The following is a 14,168-nucleotide window of genomic DNA, read 5'->3' on the forward strand; positions in this document are numbered from 1 at the left end:
CTGATTTTTTTTTCTCAAAATGTAATCTCAGAATATTAACTTTTTTTTCTCAGAATTTAATCTGAGAATTTTGACTTTTCTCAGGATGTAATCTCAGAACAAATGCCGTCTTTTTCTTGCCCATCTGTGGTAAAAATAAAATAAAATATATCCATAAAGAGTATACGTATATAAGAATACAAGAAAAACACAAAGAAAGTGAAAGAAAAGTGTAGAGTTTCCTCTGTTTCCCTGCTCCAACACAGCGGATTGATTTCATCAACTTTCAATCATGAATTTGTTTTTGAGATTTTAGCGTAGATGCAGGAGAACACCGAGTCGTACAAACAGACTTTTAACTTTCCCGGAAAGAATGACAATGAAGTTTTGAGCGCAGACGTTTTACTTTACTTTTTAAAACAATAATTTTTGACAGATCACCATCTTGAAAATTATTTTTTTTCCTCCACACCTGAACCATGTGAGGCTGCAGAATCCTTTTCTTTTTTTTTGACAATTAAAGGTTGATTTTAATTGCTTTTCTTGACGTTCACATATTTGGTTCCACCTGTTGACACAGATGAACAGAACGGATGAAACTAATCGTGACAGCACTCGCTAGGATTTCCTGTATTAGAACTGACTGTTGTATTAAAACATACGGAGCTTATTGAAAACCAGACATGGAGACAAATTTAGTGAGACGCAAAGTCAGTCTGTGATTCATCGTGGAACAGCTCAAGGCGACGGATCGGTGTGACAGGAAAGACTGGAGAGGTGGTGGTGGTAGTGGTGGGGGGGTGGGGTTTAGTATTCGAAAATACCTATTATAAATACATCAGATACTGAGATGCAGGACGTGACGCAGCGACATTTTTAGAGATTTTTTTATTTCTGTTTTTACAGAGTTTTTGTCACAACAAAGTCAGCAAGAGCATCTTTTTAACCCCCCACCCCCCACCCACCCATTACAGCAAAGTCATTTAATTTGAAAGCAAACAAGAAGAAGGGACGGCGAGCGTTTCATAGCGTAGAAGCAGAGGCAGTATCTGACATGCAGCGATACAGCCAGTGTTTTTTTTGTTTTGTTTTTTTATTTTAAACCAAATCCAAGGTGAAGGGAATAACAACATTCCCCTCCACCATCCAGTTTCAACTCCAACCCCCCGTTACCCCCTCGATCTGAGCCCATTTATTACAAAACACACGGAGAAGCTCAAAGGAAAATATTAGAAATCTCACTCCAGGGGTGGGAAACGAAAACAACAAAAAACTAAGTCTAAAATTCCTCATCCTATTGCGCGATGTTACTAATGTTACCTTTTCAAACAAAAAAAGGGAGTTCCGAAACTGATTTCAAAGAAATTGCAACATTCAAGTCTTTCGAGTTAGCCAGCATGGTGATTGGTCAACGGATACAGAATATCTTTCTATGCATTATCAACATAAACATAATTGGATATGTAAGTGATTCGAGGTGAAAGAAAAACAAACGTGACCTCTGAACCTCATCCTGCGTCGAGTTTGGTCCAACGAGAAGAAATGGAGGTGGAGAAAGAGGTCGAAAGTTCACGTACTTACACTTGACCTTTCTGTATTAACGCCATCTACGACAGTACAGTGCAATTACTGTTCATGAGATTAAACCCAGGCCATACCATAACCTATAGTGAAGATCCAAAAAAAACCCAAAAAAACAACACACTACTCATCTTATCCTTAAAGATTTAAGAGAAAAGGGCAAAATAAGAGAGGTGCATTTAAGTGCTAAAGCTCTGCGTTTACGTTATATTCATATAGAGTTTGAGATCTAGAGTCTGCAGTGTTTCAGGACCCACGGGGAAAAGTGTTCCCCTCGTGAGTGGACGCGACTGTACTTGTGTTAAATGGTTACAAACGAAGGCCGGAGGAGGAAGAGTAAATCCTATCACTAATAAAAAAAACTTAGTGAAAATAAAATGAAACAAATCACCAGACAAAATGACGACCTCCAGACAAACAGACAAAAGCAGTGTTAAGAGACAGAGGTTGATGCGGGTAAAGGGGGACAAGTCCGTCTTCTGTCAAGGGGACCACTGCGTCCATCTGTCTGTCCGCTCACCCACCTGTCGGCCGCCACCGCCACGGCGTCCACTCACTTGAGCAGAGCTTTTACGGCTTCGCTCTCGGACGCTTCGAAGGCACTGAGGCCGTCCGGTCCTTTACAGTCTTTGTTGGCGCCCTGTGGTGAAGAGAGAGCAAAAGACTTCACGCTGCAGTTAAACACATTATAATATATATATATATATATATATATATATATATATATATATATATATATATATAAATAAATAAATAGTACAAATAGTACGTCCGAATGACTGAATATCGGGATTCCTAAAGTGTGCGCCGTTCTGCAGGTCATCAAATATAAATCCAGTGTCAGCAAACAGTGTTTGCACGCAATGTTAACTTGTTCATTTCAATTCGAATGACGCACTTCGCTGTGAAGCCAAACCTTTCAAATATTACCGACACACATATTCAGAAATGAAAGGGAAGCGGACAGATAATTAATCTGTAATTATTTAAATTAAGTTAATTAACGTAAAATAGTTGGTGCGAAAAGGCGGAACTCCGAGGTGCATCGCGACATTTCATTCAGTTTAATAAATGATAATGGAAATGAATTACACTCTTGTTTCTCGTGGTTAAAAATAGCAGTGGATGAGTGATCACACAGCGAGACAAAGACTTTCAAAAGACAGATTGAAAGGCATCGATAATCGTTCCATTCCCACCCCTAATGAATGGTGCAGGTGTTTTAGGCCAGAATTAAACTTTCCAACTAAAAAGGTCGGTGTGATCGTCATATCTGCGTGACAACACGTGCTGGTAACCACACAGTTACAATCTATTACTTAAAGAATACAAGGGAACACAAACTCTGAACAAGAAACTGCTGGAACGTGAAATCAAATGCACTCATGGAATGTTAAGACTGCTACAGAGCCTCATTTGGAACTGTGGCCACGTTCAGTGACTTTTTACATTCCTTTAGGCAATTAGTGAAAAGAACTAGAACAAAAAGGTTTGGACCAATGGAATAGTTGAAGTTTTTCAAACACTAATTACGCCAAAGTCATGAGTCGTCAGCTAATAATTACCTTTAAGTTGAGTTTAACATGTATTGGAAGAAGAGCTTGTCAATTATTAAGGAGCAGGGTTTAAAGATTCCGGGGTAACAAACAGTTCTCATCAGTAGACGGTGGTGATGAGATGTTTCTGTCACCTCGACACTGCTACAGTTCAGTCAGCGAGCACTCGCCTTTCAGTCTGTCTCTTTATCTGGAGAGCACACGCAAAAAGAAAGTAACAGACGCCAAGACACAAATCCACTGAGCTCTGAAGGATAACAGAATAACGTTAAAAAGATTGAAGTGAGCTTAATCATTTGGATTAGCAAAGGACAAAAAAAAAAAGCAAACATAGAAAAAGAGAGAGGGATGAGACGGGCAAAGTGCTGATTTATTGGGCGAGAGAGAAGTCGAGGGGCATGTGGTGGAGGAACATCCCTTTGTTTTGCTTGCCAACCTTAGCCTCTTAGCACGGGGCTTACAGACGCAAGGCAGATAAGTGTCCACTGTTGCGTGGAGAAACGAGGCGTTAAAAACAACGGGACACAATTCAAGAGCCACCAAGTGTGAGGATACAAAGTGCCATCCTGCAACAACTGCGAGCCAGACAGGATTTAGCAAGGCTCAGTGGACAACCCGACAGAGCTACATCTCAAACTGAGAACATGACAAAACTCCCTACGTTTGACACATGACCCCTCGTTTTTATATGCTTCAAGATAGCATGAAATTAAACTTCAGTCTATCAGTCCAGTTCTCCAAGAACCACCACTTTCCAACTTGGAATGGCAAGGGAACAAACTCATTGCACAAGCACCCGTTTAATCCTCCTTAATCCTCCTTACTTTGTTCAAAAGAGGCAAAACTACAACTATTCTCTCCAACAATAACATGGGTAACGGTCTAGAATGACGTGGCTAATTGGTGAATATATGTCTTGAGCTCATCAAACCATCTGCAGATCCACTAAATTACTTGACTGGAACATGATTCATCACGTATGATACAAGACAGGTTTCTCAAGGAAAACCAGAACCCTAACTTCTACAATGATTCTACCTGTAAAAACAATGCTAACTCAAGTAAAAAGTCTTTGTAGAACTGTTCTGATTCACTTTGTCTCTTGTAAACAATCATTGAGCTCTTGGTGGTTTGTTTGGTGGGGGTAATCAGGAAGCAGATAAAGCCCCGTCTAGCCTTCAAGCGCTGGGGAATTCATTAGTCTCTGGTTCAAGATCGTACCTGGTGTCCACACAAACACCCACGACAGGAACAACATCACACCTCGACCCTTGCACTTCCACAATGGACACTACTATACTAACTGACCAAGTCATACATCTGACATATAAAATGATCTGCTTAGAGTGTACACCTTTTCCTAAAGCTAGAACACTTTCACAATGATCATTAAGAAAAGGTATTACAGCATATCTGCAACATATTGATTCTCTCTATGGCATCTATGGTAAAGCTTCACTAATAGCTCTGGGTCTTGCTCCTCTCTGATACCGCCTCGCAGAATTCACTACGACATCCCCACCGGTCATTCCAGCTCAGTTGCATCCTCCGGACACCACTTAATGTAATGAGCCCCCCCCCCAACTTAAATAATGACTCCTTACAAACACCACACTGTCCATTACACACTCAGACAGTGGCCAAGTAAGAGACAGCCTAATGAGTAACAATAGACTTGCAGTGAGTCTCTCCAGCCAAACAAAGATGCATCATCGTCCCAGATGATGGAGCCATCCACACAAAGCAACACCACGTCAGTAATATAATGCCACTGACCTACCAAGTGTCCATTAACTTTTTATTGTGCACCGAAAGGTCCCTCACGCACATCACGTACTCTTCTAATATCGTTAGATCCGATTACTGATCGATCGCCGCGTTCATCCCTGACTCAACTTGTTTAGAGTTTCAAGTATTTAGCCTAGAAGCACATCAGACTCTTTAAAGTAGCAACTGAAATGTCAAGCGAAATGCCAGCTTGGCCCTAGAACCACTTTTAATGCCCTCTTGGCCAATCAGAAAAGTAAATTAAAATCTTCTCCTGAGCAGAACACTAATATATATATATATATATATATATATATATATATATATATATATATATATATATATATATATATATATATATATATGTATATATATATATATATATACACACATATACATATATGTACATATATACATACATACACACACACACACATACATATATGGTCCACAAACTCCACAGGAAGAGGATATCAGAAGCAAAAACTGTCGAGCTGTTTAGTTTGAAAGGTTTCGAGGGCTGATGGAGCAAAAGGGCATTTTCTTTCAAATCCAGAGACCTTTCAGGTAGGGTTTAAACGAAAAGGCAACAAATGGGGACCGACTTGACAAAATAATGTCACATTTCTTTTGAGTCAAGGCTGAACACAGTTCTTCATACCAGGAAAAGTTGTGTGTGCATTCAGGTGTGTACACGTCCCTTTGTGCCCCGTCAGTGTTGACTTAAAATTAACTGGCCGGCCTCCACAGGCTGCAGTCAGCACTCTTGGCTGGGATCTTGTGGCTGGGTCACCTATTGGGGTTAAAAGGTCTTAAATAATTCATCGCAAAACAACAGCGTTGCATGCAGTCGGGGGGCGGGGAGGGGTCATTTGCACTGCCAACACAAGAATGTCGGACTTGACAATCGGCACAATTCAGCCTCCCTGGAGTGCTCGTCCTCTGGGTGCTGCCACACAGTGTGTGGCTCTGGGACAATCTATTCATTCCATGTCAAGAGCTGTCACAGGTATATGTATTGAGATGTGGTCCCTGTGGTGACGGATGACCTTTCGGCTGCATTCGAGTGTTAATCCATGTCAGTGCTTAGCGGAGGCGAGCACAGAGCCACGCGAAGAGGAGCACACCTTTGCTTTAGTTCATATGTTCTGTTCCCCTAATAATCCCTGTTCAGATTAGATACACGTGTGTGCACGTCTTATTTCTCATTCTTTTTAATTTTTTCCACTGCTTTGCATTGCCGTCTTTATCAGATGTTGAGAGCTGCATTAAGGACGCAGGCCGTTTTAAACCCTGGATATAATTTGATGTGGGACTTGCGTGATGACCGTGCTGATCTCCAACCCCAATGCATTACCTGACCCATAGTTCAGATCTTAAAGATGCAGTGTGTGACCTTTGTCGTGGTAGTTTTTTCTTCCTCGTTTGAAAAGCCATATGATCAGATCTGACCGAGGGAGCGTTTGTGTGTATACAGCAGCAGTACAGGGGTCGACGGGGGTGATAAGCGTTTATCCTGTCAAACTGCTGAATGACTGTTTTTTTTCAGCAGTAGAATTCACTTCTGAAACTTCTCGTTGAAGCGTCTTTTGTGTTTTTGTTTTGTTGTTTAACTAAATCGCTCCGGTTAATTCACTGATGACATCCGTTAGCTGCTAACTCTTATTGCCGTAAACATTAACTCATTAACCAGCGTTGCTGCACACAAAAAAAAAATTGTGATGCTTAAGTGAATTGATTTCCTTCCCCGTTAGCCATTTCTAAATATTAAATTATTATTTTTTGGCATTGGCCGCTTCCTTCAGTTTATCTTTGCGCCAACAGCACTGATGGCCAGCTGACTGAAGTCGCCAGCTGACTGAAGTCGCCAGCTGCCAATTGCAAACTGCCGGCCAACTGATGCGAGGGGTATGGGCATGTGGCATTTCAAAATTAAGGATTAATGCAACCAGTTCCCACACACGTTACCATCTCTTCTTTTCAAAGTCTGCATCAGAGTGCAATGTGAAACTGAACTAATTGAAAGGTTGTGTGTAAATACTGTCCCCTTCCCTTTTTGTGGTACTTATGTTGGTTTGATATGACGCTTAATATTCACACACTGCCTGGCTGGGAAGAGACAGCTGCACACTTGCCCACAGGCCCCAAATATATATTTCTGCATCTCACATGCACGTCTCGGTTTGCAGTAGACTTAAAGCAGACACGTTTATCTCCATGACATCATGCTGTCATTTAGGACACGGGCGTCACTCGCAGTGTGGGGCTGAGCTCGTGGGGTCAAGCAGAAGTGAATGTGCATCAGATTATTTGTAAAGCCATATACATTCTTTGTCACCAGTGGAATGTGACAAAGAGGCTCATCTTCCACACTGAATTTATGGCTAACATGAGCCAAACTGCGACTATAAAAAGGATAACTATAATAAATCAGGGGATTATACGCTATACTGTACACACCTGTTTCATTCTTATGACCCTCCTTGACTATTAAATGACAGATGAGTGATGACACTGATGAAAGACAAGTCGCTATTATGGCCCCCCCCCTTTTGTGTGTCGTTCACCGTCCGTGGGGCCATCAATTCCACTGCCGCCTGGATAAATTGGGCTGCAGAGAAAAGGAACTACTGCAGCCTGGATGAACAGGAGATCTATCATTTATATGCACGCCACTGGGGTCAACACATTCAAAAAGGTGCAACATGCAAGAAGTGGCAATGACTTTCAAAAAGAAAGCTCCTCCTCCTCTTTGACTTGTGCTGGAGCTGAACAAATGGGCTTTCTCAGGGTGTCTGAGCTGAATTAGGCAGTCATTGTGTTCATAAGTTGTTTTCCACTTGCATTACAACATCCACTGCCAGCTGTGCCTAACACAGGGTTATGTCTCCGCTCACAGAGGTCACTGTGTGCGCACACACAAACACACCCATGTGCGTTGCTCGTGTCAAAGCAGCATTTGAGATAGTAGATAGAGGAGAATTACATGGAGCAACATGAATGCTTAAACAAAACACAAAACAAGCACAGCTGCATGAAAATTCCAGCACAGCCTGTATGGGACTGTGTTAAAGGGGCCTTTTGTCCTACAAGTGACCTCATCAGCACTCGCGGGCCACACGTCAAACATGCACCAGTGGCTGAAGGACACCAGGCCACGCCTGTGTGCAGGCGCACATGAATATGTACACAAATGCATGAAATCAGGATACCAACCTTTTCTAGCAGGACCTTGACACAGCTAAGGTGACCCTCAACACAGGCACAGAACAGTGGAGTTAAATTGTGTTTGTCAGGAGCCTGAGGAGTGAATGGATGGAGAAGTAAGAGACAGAAAAGTAAACAAGATTAAGTGAGAAACAAAAGAAGTTTGATATAGCAGCAGATAATTGCCACCAGAGTTCTTACTTCCTCTCTTTAAAAAAAAGCACTTCAATACTATATTTATCTGCCAAATAGGGGCTGCAACAATGAATGGACTGTTACTCAACACCTTTTTGTTGCCAGCTATTACGATCAATTAACTAAATTGCTTTCTGTTTCTTTCTGGTGAAAAACACAGATCACATTTCAATCTTTGTCTGGTGATTTCTGAGGAAGCACCCAATTGATTAATAGAGAGAAGCACTATAGAGAGAATAAAATCAGCAGTATTGTCAGATTAAATGAATAGTTTGCATATATTCCTATGTTTTCTGGTAGGTATGAAAACATTTGCAAAAGCTACCCCCCATACCCCCCCCCCACAGGGGGTCAATCAGGTTAAATATGAGGTCTGGTAATCCTAGACAACTGCTGAATGGACAATGGCTTGAAGAGTCTGGATTTAGTTTAAACCCAGCCAGCTATGATATAAACAAACTGATGACCCTCATCGAGCAGCTCGACAGTGAGCGAAGACAATGTGCAGAGACAGTCGACAGTAGTCAAATTAATGCAAAAAAATAAATAAATAAACATGATGTGAGCTGCCAGCTGTGGCTCTTACATTGATATCTGCTCCCATAGAAATGAGGAAAGTCACCACCTCTGTCTGACCAAAGTCGGCAGCGAAGTGCAGAGGCTTCCTCCCGCCTTCCAGGGTCCGGTTTACATCCTCGGCCTGGAAGAGAGAGAGAGAAAAAAAACAGCAGCAACATATGAAATGAAAAATAATAATAAAGTATGAGCCGTTTTTATGACTCATCACATACAAAGTGCAGTTTGATACTGAAACGCATCCGTTACATTTATTTTAGTGCTATATACACATATACCGCAGCACAGTTCAAGTCTAGTTTCAGTGAAATGAGGACGTCCGTCTTATTTGGCTATTTTTAGATGTCCACATTTACTAAGGTTTCAGATATTCAATATGTTAAAAATAAAAAGTAGATTGAGTTCAGTGGAGAAAATAAATGTTGGTTTCTCCCCACACATTTCAAAATAACACACATTCAAGCTGTAATCGCAAGTCTGTCGACAAATCACCACATCGCCACTCCCCTAACACTCAATGAACACTACCTGAACAGGAAAAAGCTCCAGCAGCTATATATATATATATATATATATATATATATATATAAAATATAATATAATATAATAATGGAAACATCAGTTGTATTTTCTGTATTTCTGTACTTAATATCTGATATTTTAGCCAGATACAAGTCTGGCAAGAGTCTCCTCAACGTATATAGTTTATATGTAAAAAGTATTTTATTACAGCTTTCAGGTTATCATACATTCAGAATATAATATCTTTCCATGCCTGCCACTGACAAGCTATCTAATGGAAGACATATCAATCACACAAGCTCAAAATTCCCTAATAACTGTCCAGACATTTAATCATTTTCTGCATAAAGATGGATGAAAGTGGGTGGAAATGATAAATTAGCTCAGAAAATTGACTTAAAAGCCCTGGAAGGTACAAGTAAATTACACAAGGCATTACCCATAATATTTAGACAGCTGATCTGCAGATGACAAAACTACCTGGGTTATGTGATTCCGCGGGGGAGAATCAAATAAAAACAAAAGGAGCAGGTAATGGTAGATTTGAGAGATACTGAATATTATTAACAAAACTGTGATGTGAAATTACACAGGATATGGAATTCTTTTTCATATTGTAATACAATGATACAGGTGAAATCTATTCTTTCCCTGGCTATACAGTTAAACAAATGATGAGAAATAACCTAGTATTAATCTAATCTGACTGTGAAATTTACATTGAATTCCTCACAGTTTGACTTGTGCTGGCAGGAAAAGCTTCACTGAATTCAATTTGCATCTGCAAATTCTAAGGCCCTGCTGGTTTTGTGAATGATGGGTTACATGGGCAGTACGGGTACTATGGTAATTTACTAATTTACTAATTTAATGTGCTATTACAAATGTTCTTTATGGTACATTCTGTCCTGCCTTTCCTGTGGCCAAATGAATGTAATGATCATGTGCACACAGATTCTGGTCATGTCTGCGACTGCACCACCGCCTGCCTCTAACTGCCTCTCACCTTTATCACTAACTCCACTGAAGGTCAAGTACACCACACTGAAGACAATTCATTATACACTCATTCCCACTGAATCCATTAGCAATGATGGATATTGAACCTCAAACCCTTCTAATGGGGTTGAAATATTACCTCCAGTGGCCACGCTTCCAGGGGCTGATAAAACAGAAATAGTTTCGTTTCCACTATAGAACAGGGATAACGCACTTCAGTTGTTTATACCTTGACTTAGAGATAGATAATGAAAATGGCTTTAAGTTATAATAACACCATCAGAAATGAGAAAAGACTCAGGGTTAATGGAAAATTCAATCAGGGGAATAAAAGACTTTCAAATGCAGTCGAGTTCAGCCACTACAATCACAATTTTTTTAGTCATTAATCATTTATAAATCAAATTATATTTGGGGGTTAAATGGCATAATAGTAAAGGTGTTTTTTTGTTCATCAAATCATGAAAAACTGCCTTTGAACCTTAAATATGAGTTTATTCAAAAATCTATTATTGAAAATATGAGCTTTTGGAACACATCGAGACTTTCGGCAGAGACAGTAATTGTGGATTACAAGAATGGAGTTGCTTTGATTTACACTAAATTCCACTGCGAGACCACCGCAAGTGACACAAATTACAGATGTCAAACCCTACAGTGGTTAGTGTGCGACATTGAAGAGACCGCTTCGGGGCATCAGACCATTGACAGAAGAGTAAAAACACACTGACGTGTTTTCTGGGGTTGGTCTGAATGGTGAGATCAAGTATGCAAACTGAACATTTGTTCAACTTCCGTCACATTCAATGCACAGCAACAGGTCCATGATGCAGTTTGACAACACATGATCCTAGATCCTAGTGTGGTTCTCCCACTGCACCGAGGTGGAAAGGAAGAGGCTACAGCAAGTGGTCAAGACAGCACAGAGGATCATCGGATGCCCCCTCCCTTCCCTCAGAGACACTGAACACAAACAAACACTGACACACACACACTGACACACACACACACACACACGTATAGCAAAATTAGATTAAGATGCGTGAGTGATAAGGTGACAACGACAACAATGGAGCAGCTTGTTTTTTTTACTTTTCTCCTCAGGCTTGTGGCTGTTTCAGCAAGACGTCAAACTTTGTATGAGAATAGACTCCCGCCATTGAAGACACCGCTCTCAAGGGAGCGACGCTTTTCTGTCGCCCCAATCAGCTGACTGTCATGTGTCTAGTTCCACCTGTACTGCACTGTACCATTACTCCAGCACCCAAAGGGAAGGGTACCAAACAATTAAATGGCTGGGGCATGTTATGTTGGTACTATCCTGAATGGAAACACAAAAAAAGTGTACAGTACAGAACCATTTCATTCAGCAGAAACGTGCCATAAGCTTGCGTACCACCGGTGGTACACGTACCACCGTTTGAGAACCAAGGGTGTAAGACTGTTATAATCAACGTTAGATTTTACATTAGTTTTACTTTTATTTTCAACATGAGTCAGTTTTAATTCGTTTTTACAGCGGGTTTGCTAGTTTTTTTGTAAATACTTAGTCTTAGTTTAATTTTTTTTGTTGAAAGATGCAAAAAGGTTATAATAAGTATTGTGTGTCATAAAAACCCAAGTAAAATGTATTAGGACACATGAACGACCATCTCTGAATCCAATGTAACAGTCTACAAGAAATTAGCCTGAAGTACAAAATGTACATAATACTGCTGGGGATGGATGCAGCAGTTCTCTGACCTTTTCAATCGACAAAAATTTGACAACTTATCAACTTTGATGTGTCTCACTCATTTAGGTAGGGTGCAAATAGCCAAAATGGACAAAATTCAAAAAGGCTGATTCCCTGTTGAGTTGAGGCCATGGTTATCTTGGTCTTATCTTGGTCTATAACATCTTCCCACCAAGTCTTGGGAAATTTCGGTGGAACTCAATGTATGCCGCAGTCATAGGGCACTTCCTGTTTCTTGGCGAATGGTCGAAATTCGCCAAGGGTTGCTGTGGCCGTGCTATTTTGAATCCGCAAAACCTTTCAACAACTTCTCATCTTTGATGTGTCTAGTACAAATTGGTGTGGTTTTTTTATGTTGGTACAACAAACACGTTCTGATGAGTTTGCTCATTTATGTAGTGTCCAAATTCCAAATGGCCGACTTCCTGTTGAGTTGAGGCCATGGTGACTGTCAACTTCTTTTGTTCGTCTCTGTCTAAAACATCTTCCCACCAAGCTTAGGGAAATTCGGTGACACTCAATTGTGCTCCGGTTTTCACCTTAGGGGGCGCTATAGAGCCCTTGAGCAACGCACGAGTCGTTAACAACTATGCCAATATCGCACTTTTGCCAGACCTGTCCTCTATGCCACGGTTAATGTAGCAGCAAGGAAGCTTCAATCATTTCACAAAAGCAAAATGGTGAAATTGGTGTCATCTAGTTCCCCAAACAGACACGAATAGAAGCTCCTGAAATGACTGGTCCACAGATGACACCTCCGCCCACCGGCGCTAGCTATAGCACTGCCCAGGCCCGTGTCATGTTATAGCTCGCTAACACTGAGCTAGGCTTGTTTGACAGTTAGCAGTGACGCACATTACGGCCCGATATATATATATATATATATATATATTCACACGGTCCAACTATAAAAGTACACACACGCGCGCTATTATTGATGACGTAATAATGGGTACAGCTAACCATACAACTGATGCTATTGTTGCTTAGCTCACCCAGGCTGCGTTCAATGAAACGCGGGGGCGTTGTACACGTTCCATGTACACGTTTAAACAGAATGTGGATTTATTAACAATTATAAGTAACTGTAGACGCGAGAGTTACGCTTGAAGAGTCACACACTGGCTCCTCTATAGGCGTCGGCAGCACTGCGTGTTGCTAAACAAAGCTAGCATGTCCGACTGTGTTGTCACGTCCCACAACAATAGGAGGAGACATGGGGGGACAGTTCCAGTCAAACGTTGTCCAAGAAGCACCAGACGCCGATGACACTGAGGCTGCGGCTGCTCTTCAGCGTCACATCTCTGACTCCAGCCACCGTGAGCTGCTTAGCTGGATAGTTAGCCAGCCAAGCTAACACACAGTAAACTGTTGCACACCAACTTCACCGAATAACCGGCCATTCTCGTCTTAACTCACGGTTTTCAGTTTGGCTTTGACCTCGTCCAAGTCCCCGGTCTGCAACGCCCACTTGAGCTGCTGTTCTTTTTCCCCCATTTCCCTGTGTTTCTGCTCCGGTGTCGCTTCTCCCCTGTTGGGCTGCGGGTGGAGGGCAGTTGTCAAATTGGACGCTGCTGTGTGTGTGTGTGGGGAAAAGTTAGCTAGCCAGCTAACAACTTCAGTCGTCAGAGCGCGAATGATCGGAAAAATGTCGTTTTAACAAGAAACATGCAACTTTAAGTGAGATGTGGAGTTTAAATGGAATCTACCGAAGCAAAAAAGACAAATTCCGTGAAGCGGAGCGGCAGAGAGGGATCCGCCTTTTTACAAGCAAGTAGCGTTTCCGAAGCCGAAGCCCTTACCCGGAAATTAAAGCTGAAAGAAGAGAAGCTGTGCGGTGCATTCAAGGGCAGTTGTAAAAAGCAGTAATTCCCGGTTTTCACTTATTCTTGTCGTAAACTACCTTCTAAAAGATCTAAAAAGTAATTAACTTGATAATAATTAGTAGACTGAATAACACTTATACGCTTAACACCGTACCTTATGCATTTACGGATATTCTCCATTATTTTTCATCATGCTTGTATGATATCGTTTATTCTTAAAAGCAA

The 14,168-nt window shown here is 41.2% G+C and overlaps 1 protein-coding gene across 2 annotated transcripts; it reads right to left on the reverse strand.

The window, feature by feature from the left end:
- Nucleotides 1-926: 926 nt before the first annotated feature.
- mtpn (myotrophin) lies at nucleotides 927-13,928 on the reverse strand. Of its 2 annotated transcripts, XM_058625824.1 has the most exons (5): nucleotides 13,827-13,923; nucleotides 13,537-13,691; nucleotides 8,872-8,985; nucleotides 8,100-8,183; nucleotides 927-2,200 (listed from the first exon to the last, which is right to left on the reverse strand). In XM_058625824.1, the coding sequence occupies exons 2-5, from the start codon at nucleotides 13,612-13,614 to the stop codon at nucleotides 2,114-2,116; spliced, it is 363 nt and encodes a 120-aa protein (XP_058481807.1). In that variant the 5' UTR covers nucleotides 13,615-13,691; nucleotides 13,827-13,923; the 3' UTR covers nucleotides 927-2,113. The 2 variants fall into 2 exon arrangements, with proteins under 2 accessions (XP_058481807.1, XP_058481806.1); XM_058625823.1 differs by having other exon boundaries at nucleotides 13,537-13,928.
- Between the last annotated feature and the right edge of the window lie 240 nt (nucleotides 13,929-14,168).

This window comes from Solea solea, chromosome 3, assembly GCF_958295425.1.
Source record: "Solea solea chromosome 3, fSolSol10.1, whole genome shotgun sequence".
NCBI classification, from domain to species: Eukaryota; Metazoa; Chordata; class Actinopteri; order Pleuronectiformes; family Soleidae; genus Solea; species Solea solea.